This window comes from Syngnathus scovelli, chromosome 18, assembly GCF_024217435.2.
Source record: "Syngnathus scovelli strain Florida chromosome 18, RoL_Ssco_1.2, whole genome shotgun sequence".
NCBI classification, from domain to species: Eukaryota; Metazoa; Chordata; class Actinopteri; order Syngnathiformes; family Syngnathidae; genus Syngnathus; species Syngnathus scovelli.
Genome location: NC_090864.1, coordinates 3,821,083 through 3,842,625, shown reverse-complemented (window position 1 = coordinate 3,842,625; position 21,543 = coordinate 3,821,083). Strand labels below are relative to the sequence as shown.

The window sequence follows — 21,543 nt, the reverse complement described above, 5'->3', positions numbered from 1 at the left end:
GACTGTATGCAGTCTAAAAAAATTTTGACAACAGATAATCTTTAATAATAAAAGAAAGTATCATGCATTTTGAATCCCCACTAAAAAATTCAAGTTGACCATCAAACTTAATACTGCTGAAACTGTTAATTATCACCATGCCAAATTCTAAAATACACACCTCATCATCATCAACATCATTAAAATAGGCCTAACGCGTCTGTAGCGTCTGTGGAGCAGCTTTTTCTCTCTCGAATTGGATCTCATTTGATCCTCCAGTTGTACCTAAAACCATACATCGAAAAGGAGGTCTGACAGGATCAAAACGTCTTTTTGTCCTACGCATATGAAGGCTTTGAACGCATCTCCGCTCGATACCGGAAGTGGAGTGGAGCTGGCGCGGATGTTGAAAACAAACCGAGATAGTTGGCTTTTATGTGACCCTAGCAGAAGCGATCGGCCCTCTAAACTGACACATTTGTCCCTAATCTGGTTTTGAATAACATTCAATTGAAACAAGTAGAAAAGCAGTGTCACCGGAATATGGAATTATCTGCCATTATCAAGAAAATAGGTAAGCCAAGTGTTAGCTGGAGAAAGGGTGCACAGTGGGCTGTTTTTTTCTGCAAAACTGAATGATCGTTGACTTCTATGCATTCTACCGAAATATATTTTCTCTTGATTCATAGCGGCTCTCATGTTAAATATTACGTCGCACTTGTCTGTGTACTTAAACGCTTTTGTTTAGCTAATCCAGCAAAGTTATCAAAGTCACTAAAACTCATCAATGCAGAACTTTTATCTGCTACTGAGATCAGAATTCTACTACGAGAGCTTGATGTTTCTTTTCAAATGGAACGTTTCCTTTCTGTGACCAACAGGCCACTCTTTGGTCGAGATACGAGTTCGAGCGTTGAAGAGCATCCTGTGTAAACTGAAGCACTCCCTGATTTCCATCCCTGACATTGTTCAAGAAAAGATGCTCTTTGTGTACCTCTTGGAATGGTTCAATCTCCCAGAGGTGCCCATGCAAGAGGAAGTTTTGGATTTACTCTTGACTTTATCCAAGGTAGATGAAATAAATTCACAACCTCTATGATGTCATTCCGTCATTATTTCTTTCATTATTTTGCCAATTATTTATTTAAGCATCCAAGTGCAGCCCAGATGCTGAGAGATGTCGAGGCGGAGGATTTCCTCTCCCAACTGTCTGCTAACGTGGAACCGAGACTTCGAGCTGTCATTGACGCAACCCTGGACCAGCTGTTTCAGCAACCTCAGCTAATCCCCTGTCGCAACGCCGTCGACACGCATGAACTCCTCAATACACCTCCAACAGGTGCTGCAAGCTGAGACAAATAGTTTAGGAAATCTTAAAATGAATAAAAATTGTTTCTCATTCATCTTCTATTTTTTTACAGTGCATGAGGATGTGAAATGCTTGGAATTTTCCGTGTTTCCGTGGCTGACATTGACGAACGCTGACAGACACATTCTATCTTCCAAAGAAAGGTAAGGAGAGGCTTGAGTTAAACATTTTGGATGGATGATTTGCCTTTTTTTTTTTTTTTTTAAATCATTTCTGTAAAAGTTCTTTAAGAAGCAGCAACCCCAATTTGGTGCGGACCACGTGTGAGCTATTATGTGACGTCATCATGCAGGACTTCCCTGCTGAGATCTTCCTGCAGAGGCCCAATATTGCAAAGGTGTGCATTCTTAAACTATAATTTTACATTTATTTTTAAAGCAGTACCCATACAAGTGAACTTTCATGTTCAAGTGTAATCATTGAAAGGACAGTTTATATACTAACTAACTAACTAACTAACTAACTAACTAACTAACTAACTAACTAACTAACTAACTAACTAACTAACTAACTAATTAACTAGCTAGCTAGCTAGCTAGCTAGCTAGCCAGCCAGCCAGCCAGCCAGCCAGCCAGCCAGCCAGCCAGCCAGCCAGCCAGCCAGCCAGCCAACCAACCAACCAACCAACCAACTAACTAACTAACTTTATTGGACTAAATTGCATCATCAATAATGTCTCATGTCGTTATTTATTGCCTTTCTCTGACAAAGTCTTTTCCCGTCTTCAGACTCTTCTGTCCCTTCTGAGGCCAGGGTCGGGTAAAGGTGAGACATGTTACCTCCACTTGCAGGCGTTCTCCTGCCTGAGGCAGCTTTGCGTGGGGCTAAGGCAGAGGCTGCGCTTTCATCGAGATCCGGGCTTCCACTCTGCCAAGCAAGGAGGTTCTGCCTGTGAGTTCACGTCACAGCGTCTTTTGCATAAATCCACTTCAAATCTACAAATTGAAAAAATATGCTGACTCAGCGTTCACTTCATCAAATTACAAAGTGCATTCAAATCGTTTCCTCTTTGTTTTGGTGATTTAGATACAGTGTCCCTGAACTCCTCCTACTCCCAAGCATCACAGGTTTTTTCCCCAGCAGCAGAGTGCTCTCCTCGGCCGTCTGTAGTCGGGGGAACGGCTCAGAGAGTCCGAGGTGATGGGCAAGATGGAGACGTGGGTTCCCCCAGGTATGCGTATTGATATTCAATTATGTTCTGGCTTTCATCATCTCCAAACATTGAGTGGCTCCTGTTTTTCTTTCCTATCTAGTAGCAGCTCAAACAGAAGTGCAGTGGCATCCCAGACAGCCAGACAGACACCTCCAGCAGATGTGGGCCGCTTGGCGCTGCCCGACCAAGGTCTGGAAGATGAGCCAGAGACGGTGTTGGAGCAGCTCACGTTAGCTCAGTTCACCGTTGCCACCCTGGAGCATGTCATACCGCTGCTGAAGACAGGTAAGTTCATTTGAGCTTAGCATTTCATTCCCATGTTCTACAAATGCTACCCTCCATCTTTTTGTATTCCTCAGATGCTTCACATGTGTTCTGTTGTGTTCTGGAGCTGCTGTTCGACACCGTCCTCCTGCTCGGGGACAGCGTTTCCGAACTGGTCTGGGATGATGGCAGCCTGATGGGGATGGAGCTGGCAAGTCAAAACAAAGCATGTGACAGCTTCCTATGCAGATGAATGAATGCGCCGTGTTAGAGATTTGCTCACTCCAACTTATTTTGCAAGAACCACACGGGAGACAAGTAAGTCCTTTTGGACACCTGCAGGTGGAGAGTCCATTCGTCGCTGTCTGAACAGCGATGATCGAATGAAGTCTGACTCAGGCCTCTTGCAGGAGCATTTTTATTGAGAGAAACAGAGTGGGGGTTGAGAGTGGGGGTCAGAGTAGACAAATGGCCGAAGCCCCTGGCTGATCAAAGCACAGCAGGGGGTCCTTCACGATGTTGTGTGAACAAAACAACTTTGATTGCTTCCTCTGCAGCTAGTCAATCAGTTCAAAAGATCTTAGCACTTTGTTCTACTACTTTTGTTAAGACAGGACAAGCGAGTTTAATTATTCCAGGTTACATTCCAACATAATCATAGGATCAAACTAACCTGAAAACCCTAACACGCCGTACTTGCATTGGGGAGGGGCCGAGCCGCTGCACTGAGTTTTGTCTCTGGGCGATTTGCCACAAATATGTAGGCATACGCTACTGGTATACATCAGGTAAAATGGGAGTTATCCCAAGTGTCAGCAAAAAACAAAACAAAAACAAAAAGCAAGAAAAGTCATATGCACGTTTTTTTTATTTTTTTTTGTACCTCAGAAGACATTTTCATACTCCATTTAACATTATACGCCTCTGCTATTGGGCTCATACTGTACACTTGTCAAGAAGGAGGGCCCGAGGGCTCTTTGATGTTTAATACATGCCATTCAACGTCTCATGGCCTGTTTTGTCATATTTATGTGAAGAGCAGTTTTGTGTGGCAGACCTTTTTTTTTTTTTTTTTATCCGATTGGAATGCGCTTGTCTGACTGCGTTAACCAGCCAAACAATAAACAAGACACTTACTGCCCTCTAGTGGTAGTAATCAATCACTATTGCTAACCGAACAAAGTGTCAGAGAATAGACTGTTCCAGTTTCTTCATTGTGAGATGGATTCAAGTGTATTTTGTCCAAAAATAACACTCAAATCCTCCCTCATATTCAATTTCCCCACGTCTGCTTTGAGCAAGTATTTCCCTTGGCCGTCAGCCGCTTTCTCTCTGTGTATTCTGTGTGAAGTCAACATTGATGTGATGGAACGACATTCTTGTCTCTCTGCATTATAGAAGGAGAAGCTGCAAACATGCATGGACCTACTCGCAGATGTTCTGAGTTACCATCAGGACTATAGCGGCAGTTCTAAAGTTCACCACACAGTTACATACACAGGCTCGGCAGTCTTTCTCATTAAATTCCTGCAGACCATACTCCCACTTGAAAAAGTATGTGTGCTCATCTTATCATGTAATTGATTTTTCGAATGATAATAAAACACTTTTTCTCACAGGCGGGCGGGAATGTTCCGGAGAATGCGGTAACAGCTATTTTTCATCTGTGCCTGGACAAGTCATTTGGGATGGCGCTCCCCATCATGCAAGAAACCGCAGCGGCCTACTTGGAGCAGTTAAACTCGGGCAGCCATGAGCTCTACGGGAGGGTGACCCGGGCCGCTTTGTGGATGGAATCCACTTGCGGCTTCCTCAAGAAGGTACAGGCCGAGGTATGATATGCATGTCACACACCTGAAATCAGTTCCTGTTAATAGACGTTAAATACCTTTATAATAGTAAAATACAGTAACAGTATGTACTCGTGTTGACGACTGGAAGGTGTTTGAAGCATAACACTGCCACCTAGTGGCTCAACTTGGAAACACAAATAAGATTAATAATAGATTATCCTTTTTATCCAGATTTGTTTTGTAGTATAAGTGAAGTCACTTTGGATTGACATTGTTTCTCCATTAAGGGAGAGAAGAACTGGCCGGAGCTCCTGGAAATGGCGGAGCAGGCGATAGAAGGCCTTCCCTTTCATCAACACGTGCCTGTCGTCAAGGAATGCGTTCAATTCTGTTCCTATTTGTGAGTTAAAGATTGTTATGTTAATGATCCCATGTGTTTCATGGCTTTATAGTCTTACTGTGGTTTGCCATCAGGTGGAAGTTTGATCAGTCCAGTCCACTCCTCCAGACGGAGAGTCAGAAGCTGCTCCTTAAGTTGCTGTCGCATCCATTGCAGCCTATCAGGATAGAAACGTACACGTGCGTGTTGAGTGTCGTCAAGGTCAGAGCGTGGTACTTGGTGTTTCAATGAGAGTTAACTTTTAGAGTGATTTGAAATTTTATATCTGTTTACCTACAGGAGTGCCTCGGCATCCACAATACGTCCCGACAAGAATCGGGACTCTGCAGCAGAGTCAACTTCCTCCTCCACCACAAGGTGTTGTATGAAATAAGCACCTTTGGCCTGCAGGATTCTGCAGAGAAGGTGAGAAAATATTTCTGGCTGTCTTTTAAAAGGGTTCAGTGGCTGGAGTCAGTTTTTCAAACTCGTTCACAATTTCACAGAAGCACAGGAAAATGATTTACCTTTCATAATTCTTTCGATTAATCGAATAATCTGCCAACAATTTATTTTGCGTTTTTTCTTCTAAATTTCAGTTTAAATTACATCGCAGGCGTTTTAATTCAAGACGCTCCATGCATTTTATTCGAAGGGCATGCGAGTCAACGATAGCTGCTATTAAATTGTGGGAGTGACCTTGAAGATGACTTAACTCTGTCGAATTATCTGCCATACCACCCCACTGTGTCCTCTTAAAATGTTAATTCCATCCATTTTAAGCATCCTGGGGCAAGGTCGTCGACGCAAACGGACTCTGGTCGGCCATCGTTTTTTAGCAATGTTAGTTTAGGTCCTGGTTGTGAGCAGAGCTAGCAATTAAACAAAAGGCCCACGTCGCTGTTATAGGCATCACGGGCCCAGTAAAGCTCTCCAACATTTTATTAAGGCCGTTAAAATGCCAGCGTCACGTCGCGTTAGACATTGTAAAAGTCTGTCACTTGCATTACCTGCTGTCTTTACCCACGGTGCTAAATGTCACTCGGCCACTTAACCTGTGATCTATAGGTGAATGTCGCCGCCAAGGATATCCTGCTATTCCTGCTCAAAGGACGATTGATGATGACAACATCAACCTGGGACAGATTTATAGCAGCGCTTTCCCGGGTCATCGCCATATTACAGGTTTTGTGCTCTTGGTGGAGAATTGCGTTTGTACTGCACAGCTCACGAAGCACTGTAATGCTCATGATTTATCATCTGATATTTATTAGGAGAGGGGAGGGGATGTTGGCTCATAATCAAAATATCTGTGATCAAAAGTGCAAATGTAGCATTTGTGGACCAACAAAGGCTGTTTATTGGGCTGCCAGAGAGTAATATTTAGTTATTGTCTCATTTACATAGTCCTGTTTTATTGTTTCTTTTTTGGGTGGTGGTCGAGCGCATGGGGGGGGGGGGAGGGGCGTCAAGCTTTTATTAATTGTTCCATTTCAGGCAGCAGAAAGCCTGAAAATCCCTCATAAATATGCATTCAGTTGTGACGAGGCTGTCGAGCATGATTTCATTTCACGGGGGCCATTCACAATTGTGCCCATCCTACCAACAAGTGACAAAATGAAAACCGCATGTAATCAAAGTGATGCATATTTTACTTGCTCTTGTGCTGCTTAGCGGGAATTCCCCATCGTTCATTGTCTGCCAAGACTGTTTGGAAATGTGTGTGTGTGTGTGTGTGTGTGTGTGTGTGTGTGTGTGTGTGTGTGTGTGTGTGTGTGTGTGTGTGTGTGTGTGTGTGTGTGTGTGCGTGCGTGCGTGCGTGCGTGCGTGCGTGCGTGCGTGCGTGCGTGCGTGCGTGCGTGCGTGCGTGCGTGCGTGCGTGCGTGCGTGCGTGCGTGCGTGCGTGCGTGCGTGCGTGCGTGCGTGCGTGTGTGTGTGATGCAGGGTTATGCCAGCACCGAGGAGCCACTGGGAAGCTGCATCCTGCTGCTAAGTGACACGTCGGGAGGAGACGGCTTTCTGAGCACGACCAAGTTAAAAGCAGCTCTCAGACTTCTTTTCACCAGACAGCCCACGTGAGTCAACATTTCAAATCACGTCTGCCCGTGTGTGTCCTGCCCGCAATGTGTTTGTGGTTACTAATGGTATGGTTCTTCTGTTCCTCAATTTAGATAAAATGATTAGTTGGCTCTCAGCATCTTTTTTTTTTTTTTTTTTTTAATTTGCTAAGCAGACAAGCTCTTGAGACTTTTTGCGACGGATATATTATCACAGTCTGTTGCCATCGGCTCATCAAGTAATCTAAATGCTTTGCGAGGTCTGTTTAAAACAGCTACTCGGTCCCAGTCTATGAATATTGATGAAAATGGAAATTCACAGCCGGCCAGTCGATGAGCTTGGGTAGATTTTGGAGCCCCGTAACAGATTTGTCGGCGCTGTTTGACGCTTTTGTTAGTGATTACGCCAGGAGTATTTTGCCATAATGAAGATCCAAAGCCTTTTCCTTGACAACACTAAAGTTGATTTATACGCTCGTGCTGAGAGAAGATGATTATTTTCTTGGGTGGGCTTTTTTCAATTAAGTGTTTTTTTGTTTTTTTTTGTCAACAGAGTGAGAATAGCAGCGGTTCCGCACATCCTGGCCCATCTAACCGGAGCAGACAATGCGAAAATAAGCAGGCCGCAGCTGGACCGGGTGGTGACCTCCTCACTTCCCGATCTCTATTGCATCCTATACCCGCTGGATGTCACGCTTGACACCAGCCACAAGTCTGTACTGAAGGTATAAATAGACATGGACATTTTAGTTTTGTACTCACAAATCCAACTGTTTCAGCATGTTTACAATGAGACGTTTGCTAATAAGGTGGAGGCGGTGGAGAAGCTCTTCCACATGCTGTCTTCCGACACTCTCGATGTGGCTCTGAGAAGATCTGCAGCCGAGCAGCTGTCCGTGGTTCTGCAGGGTGATAAAAAAAACTCTTCAGAAATTCTCATCAACTCTTTTAGTTTACATCGGCGTTTCCTCCCTCATGTCGGAGCGCTGACAAACCGGAGGAGTCATTTATGTTTCTCCGGGAAAAACCGCTGACTGCTAACTTTTACTTCTCTGCTTTCTAAATTGATTTCACAACACACTTTGTCCCGTTCTCATCACGGCGTTAAAGTTTTCGAATGGACCGCAACACCGCTCTGACTTTCCGCAATTTCTTTGAACTGATGTTTGTTTTATTGTATGAAATCTTAAAGCCCTGACAAATGAACCATCTATTTGTGAAAAGCCCTTTTAAGTATGCGTAGCCAGTCGTGCTCTCAAATATTAGCATGGCATTGCCAACTGACTGTTATGTCAAGCCCCGCCCACAAACGACTCAATAACCAAATTTCCACCTTCTCCGTAGCGACAACAATGCATCCGGTCCTGAAGAAGCTCGGAATAACTGACAGAGTTATTTCTTTCCTCACTGACAGTGTCAACGGTAATAAGGTAAAGCCAAACCCGCTCTAACAAAACAATAAAGCATCACTCCAGTGATTCAAGACATGGAAATAGACATGGAAATAGCCCTGGTTGTTCATTTTGTAAATATTTGTTGTCCTTCTGTGCAGAGCTTGGACTGCATACTGGAGCCTTGCATATCTATCCTGAGGAAACTGGCGTACGCTGATCCAGCTTTGCGGAACAGCCTGGCGCAACACAACCTGCTGCTCATCACTCTGCTCCGAGGTGCGTTGATTTAAAAAAAAAAAAAAAAGACATCTCAACGTTTGAACACACAGCACATAGAAAATTGGTTTGCATGCTCTGTGTTGTGCATAGCATCTCTAATCATGAAGGCAAACAAAAACAACGGGGGCGAGGCTGCCGTTCTAATGAGTTTGCTGCTCTTTGATGAAATAAGCAGCATGGCAATATGGTGAGTTTGATTTCTCACTGTCATATGCAGAATGTTGGCTATACGTGTCACGTTTTTTTCTGTTTGTTTTTTGCTGGGGGCTTATTAGGTCGGACAAATCAGCCACCGATGGCCCTCTCCCGACATTCTCTCTCCCGGTGTCAGTAGTTCGCAGGTAAACTTTAAATGGCTGTATTAATTTGATCGCTGTCTCACTCAACTTTCTGTTTTAAGATACAAGATGCCTTTCCAGGCCGTGATCCATCACGGCGTCAGCCCATATCGTTGCGTCCTGATGCCCACCTCAGATCTTCTGCCCTTAGCGCCTGCCTGTCAAACCTTGCAGTTAGCGTGGAATGTCGCATGGCACTGCAGCGTCGACAACCTGCTTGAGGAATTCCACGGCTTGACCGGCAACGCTGAGTAATTCGCTTTGCTGTTTCTGTCATCATACTGACTTTACTAATCTATTTAATTTAATATGTAGATCCTTTCTTGAAAAAAAAATAAAATAAAAAAATTTAAGCTGCTACACCGAGAAGTTGAAGTTCTCTGGCGCCCCCTCGAGGTGCCTCTTAGTTTTACAATCACACATTGTTCATTCCTCAGATTCCATGGTGACCTGAAGCTTTCAGAGGCCCAGGTGGCGTGTCTGCGGGCAACCCACCTCCCCCGCGCCCTTCAGGACTGCATTCAGGCCGTGGTCACGGCGGCGGGACACAATTCGGTGATCGCCGCCCTCTCCAGGCTCAACATCTACTTGTTGATCGAAAGAATGGCCGTCCCTTATGCGGCCAGCTACAGGTGTAGAGAAACACTACAGTCGCTCAGCTGGCAGGCCGCCGTCACCAGGTACAAACGCACATCGCAACCAAGTCAAGACAATCTCTTAAATGTCATCAACTGTCAGCCACGTTGCTCTTTCTCCCCCGCAGGTTTCTCCAGGTGCGTCCGGCGTCTGTGGAAGACGAGAGGCTGCTGGCATACGTTGTTGCATTTCTGAACGCATACTTCAAAGATGCGCGCGTGCGCTGCACCGACCCCGAGGACAAGGACCTGCGCTGGATGTTGGAGCTGCTTCTCAATGAGGTAGACAGCATCTACAATAGATTTGATTTTTTTAGAAAAGCCCAGTTAAGAAGCACTATGCACATATCTGTTAACCTCTTCACCCCTCTAGGAAAGCGTTTCCCTCCTTAATTTGCTGCCTGGTGCGGAGCCTGGCACCCCAGATCAAGACTCAGAAGAACCAGAGGACGTGAAGAACTACGTTAGCCAGAAATTACAGCGAGAGCTCACCGGTCTCTTTAAAAACGTGCTCAGCCAGCTGACGTGCACGTCAGACAGGTAAGACAAGGTTGAGGCCATCCATCACATTGAGGCATTTTCCATTGCCTGTCCTCTCTGCGGTTGCAGGCTATGTTTGGCACGAGCCGGTCCGTTCAAGAGCCAGCTGGCACTCGGCTTGCTTCAGAGCTTGCGGCTGTCTGATGCCCCACACTACTATGGCCTCCCCAACCTGGAGAGAAGTCTGCAGGGTATCGTCAGCCTGACAGCCCAGTCTGGCTGGAGTTTGCACTGCCTTGACTTTTTGCCCGCCACCCTCTGCGCCAAGTTTCTCAGCGGCTTGCTCGAGGTCTGCGCCTCTAACATGATTTCATATATTTATCATCGAGCTCAGTTCACAGAGCTGAATGTCTAAGGATCAGCGTGCTTTACAAGGAATTTTATTTAATTAATCACAAAGCATGTGAATACGTCATGTACCTTTTTGTGCATGTTCCTCGTGGCTCTGAAGGGCCCTAAAGCTCCGCCGGCTACCTGAGCTATTCGCCCTTCATCTGCTCTCCCATTCTGATGGCACATCAAAACAGCTTAATTAGTCTCGGCTGTATTAAACCTGATGAGCATATGTTAGCTTCCAACTGAGTGTGTTCTTTCTTGTATCATGTCACATTGGGGCTCACCTTAGGACCTCTCTCTTTTCTTCACAGGTGATCTCGTCTTTTTACGTGAAGTGGGGTGGCAACTCCATGTCATTCATGGGCAAAGGCGTGACCAAGAATGCCGTCGTCTGCTTGCTTCACTTGTCTCACGAGATGATCGCCGAGAGCGAGGACAAGGTGAGCTGCAACGTTTTATTTCTAATGTCTAGTTACCTTAAATATTTATGTGAAAAAGTTTTAAAAATAATCTTGAAGTTGACCTTGCGCTGTCTGTTATTGCCATTCTGCAAGCACCAGTCTGCACATTATTAAAACATTTACTTCAAGCAAGCCAATGTTTTCCTTATGTCTGGAGCAGGACATCATTTCCATGTGGTCTTTGGGGAATGAGAGCAGCGCCGAGGAACCAAACGACTCTCAAATGGGTTTGGCCTGGCTGGTTCCTCTCTGGGTGGACAGGGATCAGGAGGTACGGCTGTCCCGTGGCTCTCGTCACCTCGGAGGCATTTTATGAAAACATACAGGCAAGCCGGGGCTTTTTAGTATTCAGCTTGTTCACCATCGCTCCCAGCTCTGTCACAAAGTGATCATTTGTAGATTCTCGGCTTTCGGGGACAAGCTGAAAACCCCAAAAGAACATCACAAGAAGTTAGACTTTAAAGATAAAGGAGTGGGTGACAGCGACGTCACGTTACTCGTTACCAAAAATAAGCTCCCACACAACATGGGTTCAGTCTCGATGGGTTACCAACACATAAAGATTTTTTTCTGTGATTCCATCTAATTAGAATTTCTCTCGACATTTTTCCCGAAGGTGAGATTTGCCAGTTTGGGTTTAGGCGCCGCTCTGTCGTCGGTGGAGAGCGGGTGCCAGGCTCTGAGCACCAGCTGCCAGAACATCAGCGAAGGCCTGTGGGGCACCTTGCTCAACATCCTCCTTGATCAGCATGAGAGCAGCATGGTCCGCAGAGAGGTAGATGAATAACAAAAAAAAAAAAAAAAAAAAAAAAAAAAAAAAAAAACATTATTGTGAATGTTGGGCTGAAAAGTATAAACATGTACTAGCAGCACACGGCCGGCAGATAGCGCTGTTGTGGAGACATTCCAACTTCAAAGTAAGTTTTTTGTTTTCTCGCTGTGGTTGTGTGTCCAGGCTGCGTTTATCCTGCAGAACCTGCTAGTGATGCCCATGCCTGCCAATGTAGAAGAAGCCAAGTACTCCCACTGGCAGGTCAGCAGGTCTGCCAGCGTCCCTCCTCCCCTCCCCTCTCTTCTTTGTCCCCTCAAAGCTTTTTATTCTTAACTTCCATTTGGTGTCTTGTTGAGCCCCACAGGGTTCAGAGCAAGGGGGTAGTTGCTTGAATTGAAGCACAACCGGGTTCTCAGGCCCTCCAGCACTCTCACTCAAGTTCGAAGATCTATAGGAACAGCAAAAGCATCTTTTTGGGACACTTCTCTTAGAAGGAAACTAATAAATGAATAAAGCATGACCAGTGAAAACATTGAGAATTGATCTGACTCACAAATTCCAAAGTCCAGGGTTCAAATCACTTTGCATATTTCTCTCCATGCCCAAATAACATCCTGTGCTTATCTTTGTGTTTGTCACTCCGCCAGCATCCTTGCGTCCCCAATGAGGTGTCTGGTGTGTCTTTGGTGGGTCTTCCCGCGCTCCAGGCTCTGCTTTACCACTCTCAGTATTTCCAGCACGTCGCGCTGTCTGCCTCTGCCTGTTACAAAGGCAGGTACACTTTTCACCTCCAAAAACCTGTCGCTGGGCCCGCCAGTCAACTCGGGACACGGGACGGTGCTTCATTTGGTAGGTTTCGCTCACTCATGATGTCACATGTTAGACTTGGCACTTTTTCCACCCAGCTCCTTAAGAAAAAAAAAATAACTGAACAACTGTGCATTTAAAAGTTTAAAATATGCGTATGACTCTTTTGCGCATGTCCAGTTTCAGACGATTCTCTGCTGTTTTGGAGAAGTGCCGCGGCGGCAGCACAGGCTGCCAACTCCAGCAGACCTCCCAGCTCCTTGTCCACGTCCAGTACCTCGGTTGGCTTAATTATTTTTTTTAACCCACTGCCCACTGACACACAAATGAACATTGAAATTTAAATGTGTGTCTTTTATTCCAGGTAAGGGGTTCAGAGTCTGAGACCTCCGGTGCTGCGTCCCCCACCAGCTTCACGGCAGATGCTCCTGCTAACAGGCTAATGGCGCGAGGTAACCCACTCTTGAAATTCCTTAAAATGCTTTTACCAATTTTAACTCTTTCCCAATTTTTGCGGATCTATGACATCTCTTAGGCCAAAGTAACATCGACACAAGGGACTCTGTCGCTTTGCAAGACCTCCAACGGCGCCAGTCCTCGTCTATGCAGCCGGTCATCATGGTTACCCCTGACCTCCTGGCGGCCCACTGTGGACTGCTGACAAATTTACTGGCCATCATGCCAGATTATACCCTGATGGCGATTCGACAGAAGCGGCTCCTGCGCGTATTGGCGGGGTAAGAAGCTAAATTAATAATAAATTCAATTCTTTGAGCACATTTTAATGTATTTTCTCTTAGCTTGGTGGCTGTGGAGCCAATTGAGAAATGTCTGAGTGAAATGAAGGCACCCAACGTTCTTCCTGGAGAGAGAGAAGACATCAAGAGTCAGGTGACAGTCAAGAAATGTTTTTTTTTAACTCAAACTGTTTGGGGATTTAATTGTCTCTTATTCTTGTCTATGATCAGCTTGTTACGCTTCTTCACTTCCTGTCTGGCTTTTCCAAGCTGCTGCAATCGTGCGTCTCGCTCAGCCAAGACTTGATCAGCCAGTGGGACTTTGTGAAACAATTGTTGTCCAACCTCGCAGCAGCGCTCACCCTCAGTGCGGAAGGATTAGGTATGACCTTTTGGATCATCGCAAAAGTTATTATCAGTCCTTTTATTGGCGACATGTTTAAAACCCAGATGCGGACGCGCGGGACGCCGTCCTGTCGTGCTGGGCGGATGTGTTTACGCTCATGGCTACTCTGGTGAAGAGGGACAGTTTTACCGTGTATCCATCTGTTTCAGCCGCGTTGGGGAGACACTGGCGGATGTTCACAGGTATTGTTTGTGATATTGATGAATGAGGAATAGCAGGAATCATCAATCACGACCTCTACTTTTTATTCATCTCAGGAACGCTCTCAGTGTGTGTGCACGAGAAGTTTGTGGACTCTCACCTGCACGGAGCAGCTTTGCATTTTCTTTGCACGATTTTGGCGCAGGAGACTAAAAGGCGAGGAGTCGTCAGGCCTTTGAGTTCAGACCAAGGCGTCACTTTGGTTGACGTGCTTGGCGGTCCGTCAGCGGGCCAGCTTTGTGATGTGCTGCTGCAGGTGAGGACAGAGGTGTGCGGTCATCCTTGAAAAAAAAAATATCCACCTATCTTTGTGGGGTTCGTTTTTTTTTTATTTTATTTTTTTTAGAGCTTTGAAAGGAGGTGCCTTCATGATCCACTTAAAAAATTGACGGCCAAAGCTCTGATGGCTCTACTGGCCAGCAGCGTTGCTGCCCAGAACCACGCTGCTACAGGTAGCTTAACATTTTCACAAAAGCACACTATTTTATTAGCGCTATGTGAAATTCCTTCGTATGCGGCTGTGCTTGTGCTCCAGCTGGAATAATTGACAGCTGCGTGGATCAGATGAAACAGACTCACTCTCAGCTCAATCTGGAGTCACTCCGAGGCGACAAGACTTCCCACCGCAAAAAGGTGAGTCTGAGAATGTGACCACTGCAAATGCTTGCGTAATTTGACTTGTCTTTTTTTCTCATCAGGAAGAAGGCTACTTGAAGGAGCTTAAGCTGACTGTGGAGATCCTGCGGAGTGCTCTCTACTGCAACCGGGAATGCAAAGTGAGCCTCTGTGTCTTGCCTTTTAATTCCCCGCTGCTAATTGGTTTGAAATGGTTCATCTGAGTACCCAACGCTGTGCTTGTAAATGAGGCTCTCCCCCTCCCAAAATGTGGATGGAATGCCTTAACATCAATCTCAACTTCATGCTGGTTGTGGCTTTCACATCATTTTGTGGACTTTTGTCTTTTCCATTTGTGTAGGAGTTAGCCAGAGATACAAGCCTCACAGCAGTGTTGCATGCCCTTTGGCCTTGGCTCCTATTGGACAACTCCATCATGGAGGCGGTGCTGGAGCTCCTCTGTGTTTACACGGCCGACTGCCCCGCAGGTTTTTATATATCTCACTTGTTTTCTGTGCCTCGCTCCATGTTTATCCATTGTCCGCCGCTGTCACCGCCGAGCATTGTGTGTCCCGGTGCTCCACAATGGCCGCAGTGTGACGAGGAAAAGGCCGTCTAGCGACAGCAGCTTTCACGACACAGGGAGATGATTTTCAGAGCCTTGCCGTTTCTACCTTCAGTAATTAGTATTCTAGTTTAATTGGAAGTCTGAACGCCGAGAGGCTCGTAGCAAAAAAATGAGTTTTTCGAGGCGAGATTCACAGGGAAGAAACTGGGAAGTGTTACTTTGATAAATAGCTGGTGGTGGCTTTGATGCGCACGCGCCAAGCACACGGCTTTTCTGGCAGTGTTTGGTGTCTGGATTTCCATTTGATTGGCATGTGCTTTCTCAGCGGGGGCCGGCACTGTATAAGCACAGAGCTCAGAGGCGTCACGAAGCAATGAAGTCAGCCACTGGTATTTCCCTACGGGTAAAGCCAACAGCAGGTCGTATTGAGGCTGCGCACGCTTCGGCTTAATGTTACACCAGCCGCCCTCCGGCTATCATTTTGTCTCCAGAGACAAAAAGTGAATGTTTCATCTCAAGCCTTTCATCTAAGGCCCTTGTTTGCAGTCAGTTGGTTTTAATCTGTGCATACTTTGACACATTATTTTAGGCAAGCAATTTCAAAGATGAGAATCCATACCAGATGTGTGAAGGGGAAAAAAAAATCATCCTTGTTGCGTGGCTGCAAATTATTTATCTGACCACGGGAAATAGATTCATAATAAAGAAGATCTCCCTCGACTAGTGTTCAGAGTGCCCGAGGCTAACATTAGCATACATATGTTACTCTGCCAGAATTAACATCAAGACACCAATCAGCAGCATCATTCAACAAGTGTTTAAAAAATTATTTTAAGTTGCGCAATTTTTTTTTTCTCATGTTACTTTTGCAAAAAAAAACAAAAAAAACCTGTTGGAATTACAAGCACTATTACAAGCTCTCTAACGACGACAATCAGCTAACATGTATGACCTACATAATTGCCTCCAAACTCCCTGGCGTTATGTTTTTAATGAGCTTCACTCAGGGTCTTTGACTTCCCCGCAAAGGCTGAATAAATGTTTTGTCTTCTCTTGTTCTTTATTTATGACACACGTTCAGACACCGTGCAGCCATGGAAAGATGTTTTGTTGTGGATGAATGGATGAATTAATTAATTTCTCCCTTTATTTGAACTCCCTTCCTGAAAAGACTTTTTTTTTTTTTTTTTTAAATGTCCCAGCATGCAGTTCTGTGTGTAGCGGGGGGCTGCCAGGACCAAAAAGCACAACGAGTGGCTCGCTAATGCACTCCATCATGAGGTTGGCCTCGGGCATCGCCCCCGACAACAGCATTACCCAGAAGCTTGCCTTTTCCTTGCTGGCTAACTTGGTTATGTCCCGTGACTGCCGTGGCGTCTTGCAAAAGGTGAGCTTTGGTACCAATAGTGACAAAAATTCTCATCTCTCTGTGCTTCTAATTGAGTTTTCTCGCCCAGAACAACTTCCTGCAAGCCTTCACCTCAATGGTGAAGCCCAAGGTTGGCGGCTCCAGGGCCGCTGGCGTCGGTAGCGGCTCGGCTCGCCTGATTGGTCTGTGGCTCAGGCTTCTGGTCAACCTGTCCTTCTCAGACGACGGCCAACAGAGTATCCTCAGGGTGACTCGAGCGCTGGAAGTGCTGGTGGATTTGGCGCCGCATCGGCGCGCTGCGTTGCTCACCCTTCACAACCTTTGCTTTTGTCCCGCCAACAAGCCTCAGGTTATCGCCAACGGTATTGAAAGGAGTCCAAAATCCTATTTGCTTGCTTCTGGTTCTTTGTCCATTTTGTATCTTTTTACCCCTTTTGCTATTTTGTCCCTCCGTCCAGACAAAGCTATAACAGTCCTCTTCTGCTGTCTGGAAAGTAAAGAGATGGAGATGTGCTGCATGGGAGCGTCTGCGCTTTGGGCATTGCTTCATAATAACCAACGGGTACACACACACACTCCTACACACATATTTGTGCGTGCACTGGATGAGTTTGGGCTTTATCTGCAAGTGTAAATAAAAGCCGGAGCTGCATCTGTTGACCTCTCTCCCTGTAAGTCAGATAAATTTGGGTAAGGCTTTATAATTCAGCTGACCAGCTTTTTTTAGTATATCTGCGTTATCAAGCCTTCATTATAGAAACTTTTCTCGTCTTGGATTTAGCACAAAATGTCTTAATCCCCTCCAAGGCCAAGACTACCCTGAAGTGCCCTGCGGTTCGATTGAGGATCGAGGAAGCCCACCGCATGTCCAAGAAAGGTATGCGTTGGCTTTGAATATTTTTATGAATCATTTAAACCCCTATTTTTTTGAATATGTATTTTATTTTATTTGTGCAACACAGATGCTGAGAACAAAGAGGAGCCTTTACGTGCCTACTTGTTGAAGTGCCTCGAAAGTCTCTCCCAGCTGCTGAACACATGATTTCCGTTTTGTATATTAATTCTTAGAAAATATTTTCTTACTGAAATGCCAATGGGCAATGATTTCGTCTTAAATATGATGATGAATTTTTTGTTCGTAGTGCAAATTTGAATTCCTAATAAAGTTTTAATTTAAAAAGAAGTTGCAATCACCCAGCATGCCTCATTGTGCCCACCGCTTCTTTCTACCCTGCAAGATAAATTTGTGTGTGTGCGCGGCGTGTCTCTGCCACCCCGAGCGAGCAGGAGGTTGCAGCTCGGGTGCCGTTGCCTTTCGTTTCATCAATGCAGCTTTCATTCTCTTCAGCCGGGCCAAGATGGAAGTCGTACAAAAGGAACGCTGGTACTTCATGGCACTTGTCTTATTCCCTTTTCTTCAAGGTATGGAGCAAAAATATTCAGATTTTTTTATTTTATTACAAGAATACTTTATTGATTTGAACATAATTTAATTCTGGTGGTTTTCATCCAATTATTGCAAGTCAATAGAAATGGTCGAAAATTAATTCTGACAGTTGTCATTGGGCTTGGATCAAACTGTTTCCAAGTGATATTCTCACTTTTGTTAATTTGGCCACTTGTTTGCATTTATCCAGGTTTGTGCTTCTCGTTCTTTTTGAGGCGAAAAAAATACACAAAAATCACCATACCATTTATTCACATTATAAACGTATTTGTGGATTTTTAGGCAACCAAGTTTTGACCCTAACTAACTAAAATTGTCATGTTAAACCAAATCAAGGCGCGTGTGCAGATACCGCCCCCCCGGAGATCGAGACGGTCACGATCCATTTGCAGGAGGGGATGATTCTCGACTGCTTGTGCCCCTGGGACGGGAACCTCACCATGGTGTCATGGACCAAAGACCCGGACACCAATTCCATCGCCGTTTTCCACCCGGACTACGGAGTAGCCACGACTTACCATTACCGTGAGCGGATTGAGTTCTTGAGGAGCACGCCTATGGACGGAAGTATCACCATGAAGAACGTCACCCACCAGGACATTGGGCTTTATCACTGTTCTGTCCAGACATTCCCTCAAGGCCCCTGGATCAGAAACATCCAGGTGGAGGATTTAGGTAACTGCAGAAAACATTCCTGACTTGCCCTCACGGAGATAAATTTGAATTTCCCTTCATAAGATTCTTGTTGTGAATGCAGATGGGCCTCCGGTAGAGGATAATGAAGACAACGGCGAGGTCATGGAGGCAGGCGCGCACATGACTGCAGAAACCAGCGGCAACCTGTCGGTGGAGTGCAACCAGCAGCGCAACGGCACCATTGTCCACCAGGCCATGGTGGAGCACATGGCGTTCGGGCAACCCTGGGTCATCATCGGCATATGCAAGCGGGTGGAGGGCGGCGTGCTGAGCGAAGACTACAGCGAGCGCGGTCAGGTCACCTGCCAGCAGAATCTGGATGTCAGTCTGCAACTGACCGCCGTCGCCCAGGAAGATGGCGGATTGTACCGCTGCAGCTTCAGCACCGACACCGGCTTGCAGACCAACACTGTCATGGTTACGGTGTTGCCGTCAGGTAGAAGGTCACACTCTGACTCTTGTTGCCGGGCGAATTTCATGGGGCTCTGTTAACCGTCATTAGATTTCTTCACCCTGTCCGTTTTCATGATGTATCTGTACTTGGCCATTGCAACCGCCGGATTGATTTTACTGACCGTCCTCCTCATCGTCTTGTTGAGGCGCAGGTAAGCGAAAGCATTTCTCGCAAAATGTATTGCATCATACGCTCATCTGAGTCCAATGACCACTACAGGAAGAAGAGCAGACGAGAAGAAAGCAGAGATAAGCTGCACCCGGCCGACCCACATGTAAGACCTCCAAAGCGGACATTTCAACCAGATTGGCTAATTTAATTCAAATCCAAAGACGTATTTATGTCATTTCAGACTCCAGACAGTCAAACCAGTCAGGTACTTATTCACATACATATATATATATTTTTCAAGCGTTAGGGGAATGGAAAATGAGTGAAGTGGGTAATCAAAGTGCTACCCCTTAAAACTTGTATTTTTATATTAAATAGAATAAAAGAGTAACACCTGTGATAGGTGACAATTCTAGATATGGAGAAGCTATATCAAATTAAATTTAATTGTATACCTTCCAGATAATACACTTCAACTGTATTATTTGTATCTTCCTAGTTTTGGCGGCGGTGGTGGGCGAGGGAGCTTTGCGGACAAGTCTATTAAGATGTGGACCACGTGGAATGACAGAGTCATCTTTCCCCACCCATCATCAACTCTGTCATTATTAAAATGCACCATGGCACATTCAGTGACTACAAAAAAAGACGAGCGAGACTACTGCTATATGAGAGAACATTCAAGTTTATTACCTCTGTCATAAAAAAAAAAACACATTTACATTTAGTGAAAACTGCAACATAATTAAAGTGCTATTGATGTAATCTGACAACACATTTAATAAACAAACATGGTGTCTATAGATTTTCTTAAATAGAACGCACAAAAATAAAGTGACACGTGGAACTTTGAAGTGCTTGTACATTTCTATCCAGTCCTACGGGCTTTGTTTCAACACAAACTAAATAACATTCAAATAAATTACCACCAAAGGATATTCAAAATGCTGATATAATGTCATCTTTTTCTGGATTTTGCACAAAAGATAAAAATGTGCCAGCAGGTGTGTTACAAGCAAGACAGTGCTAACAAGAAGCTTAAAGGAGGTTTCAGTGGGTCTGAAGGCACTTCTTACATGAGGCCAGATAATGGAAAGATAAAATACCGTTCATGTGAACTGGGTTAGAACATTTTATCATATATTTTGATTTTACTAGGTTTCACAGCGGATTAAGTTTTCATTATTGTGTTGCATTTCTACTTACTATTTGCAATGAGTCTTTCCTGAAGAAAAATACAATCACAATAATAAACAAATACCTAGCAAACAGTGTCAATTAAAATTATCCAGTCATCAATTATGTATCTTAAATACAGTGTAATGAGACTGCGATGTCAGCTTTAATAAGGTGTTCGATTGGACATTTCAGTGACGTCACACGTTCTTTAACATAAAAAGGTCATTTATTTAAACAAGTCTGGTGCCATTGAGGCTACGTCTGCTGTCACATTACAAAACAAGGTGGAGCAACTCTTGAAATGACGTCATATACTACATATAGGTTGATATTGCGTTTTACAGTGTCCGCTGTTGTCATTGCAGCGGGCTCAAGCTGCAAGTGGCCTCTCGGCCGCTAGAGGACGACAGCGCCTCTTTCTGGCGCCTCCTCCCCTCTTCAACTTTTCCGTCTTCTGCTTTCCTTTCGGGCTCGTTGGACAGAAAGTTTGGGAAAGTTTGAGCTCGAGGGATGAACGTCATCGACATGCTGCTCGCTGCAAGAAAAAGATGAGGCTCCTTGGAAACAGCGCAGCAAATGATGGAAACATTTCAAGCACGGATTGATGCAACCACACCTGTGTCATCAGACAGGTGACGATACCAGTGATTATCCATCCATCCATTTTCTGAACCGCTTAGTCCCCACGGGGGTCGCGGGCGTGCTGGAGCCTATCCCAGCCGTCATCGGGCAGTAGGCAAGGGACACCCTGAACTGGTTGCCAGCCAATCGCAGGGCACACAGAGACGAACAACCATTCGCACTCACACTCACGCCTAGGGACAATTTGGAGTGCCCAATAGGCCTACCAAGTATGTTTTTGGGATGTGGGAGGAAACCAGAGTGCCCGGAGAAAACCCACCCGGACATGGGGAGAACATGCAAACTCCACACAGGGAGGGCCGGAGGTGGAATCGAACCCGCACCCTCCTAACTGTGAGGCGGACGTGCCACCCAGTGCTGCACCGAGCCGCCCACCAGTGATTATTTCCATGACAAATGTTTAGAAATGCCCCGGTCTTCCATTGCATTGCGTACTAAAGGAAAATGTGCTTTCGGCAGTTTGCAAACATATGTTTTAAGGTTGTGTTAAACTTATAATCATATTAATATCTAGTATTAGAGTGCTCGTGTGGATTGGTGGGGGGCGAGGAATGTGCAGGCA

At 45.3% G+C, this 21,543-nt stretch overlaps 3 protein-coding genes across 6 annotated transcripts in view; 2 read left to right on the top strand and 1 right to left on the bottom strand.

Annotated features, from left to right (window-relative positions):
• The first annotated feature begins 345 nt into the window (after positions 1-345).
• On the top strand, positions 346-17,635 carry rttn (rotatin). Its single transcript, XM_049748723.2, has 48 exons — positions 346-553; positions 861-1,048; positions 1,129-1,318; positions 1,401-1,491; positions 1,571-1,685; positions 2,077-2,239; positions 2,375-2,519; positions 2,602-2,786; positions 2,861-2,976; positions 4,164-4,319; positions 4,385-4,597; positions 4,846-4,958; positions 5,033-5,159; positions 5,238-5,363; positions 6,006-6,122; positions 6,882-7,012; positions 7,548-7,719; positions 7,804-7,903; positions 8,339-8,424; positions 8,547-8,664; positions 8,758-8,854; positions 8,943-9,008; positions 9,068-9,256; positions 9,443-9,685; positions 9,769-9,922; positions 10,014-10,180; positions 10,250-10,469; positions 10,828-10,956; positions 11,138-11,248; positions 11,594-11,752; positions 11,933-12,010; positions 12,397-12,598; positions 12,737-12,837; positions 12,921-13,008; positions 13,092-13,293; positions 13,357-13,447; positions 13,525-13,675; positions 13,744-13,881; positions 13,957-14,156; positions 14,247-14,352; positions 14,436-14,533; positions 14,599-14,676; positions 14,877-15,003; positions 16,286-16,470; positions 16,541-16,814; positions 16,911-17,014; positions 17,260-17,329; positions 17,415-17,635. The coding sequence occupies exons 1-48, from the start codon at positions 523-525 to the stop codon at positions 17,492-17,494; spliced, it is 6,591 nt and encodes a 2,196-aa protein (XP_049604680.1). The 5' UTR covers positions 346-522; the 3' UTR covers positions 17,495-17,635.
• An 8-nt stretch (positions 17,636-17,643) lies between these two features.
• cd226 (CD226 molecule) lies at positions 17,644-20,014 on the top strand. Of its 4 annotated transcripts, XM_049748727.1 has the most exons (7): positions 17,644-17,874; positions 18,236-18,574; positions 18,657-19,031; positions 19,098-19,200; positions 19,269-19,323; positions 19,402-19,425; positions 19,660-19,961. In XM_049748727.1, exons 1-7 carry the CDS (start codon positions 17,652-17,654, stop codon positions 19,705-19,707), a joined length of 1,167 nt encoding a protein of 388 aa, XP_049604684.1. In that variant the 5' UTR covers positions 17,644-17,651; the 3' UTR covers positions 19,708-19,961. The 4 variants fall into 4 exon arrangements, with proteins under 4 accessions (XP_049604684.1, XP_049604681.1, XP_049604685.1 ...); XM_049748724.1 differs by lacking the exon at positions 19,098-19,200 and having other exon boundaries at positions 19,660-20,014; XM_049748728.1 differs by lacking the exon at positions 19,402-19,425.
• Positions 19,828-21,543, bottom strand: part of dok6 (docking protein 6) — a 30,248-nt gene continuing 28,532 nt past the window's right edge. Inside the window, exon 9 of the mRNA XM_049748729.2 lies at positions 19,828-20,874. Within this exon, the coding sequence (XP_049604686.1) occupies positions 20,696-20,874 (179 nt within the window). The 3' untranslated portion in view covers positions 19,828-20,695. The remainder of the gene's footprint in view (positions 20,875-21,543) is intronic.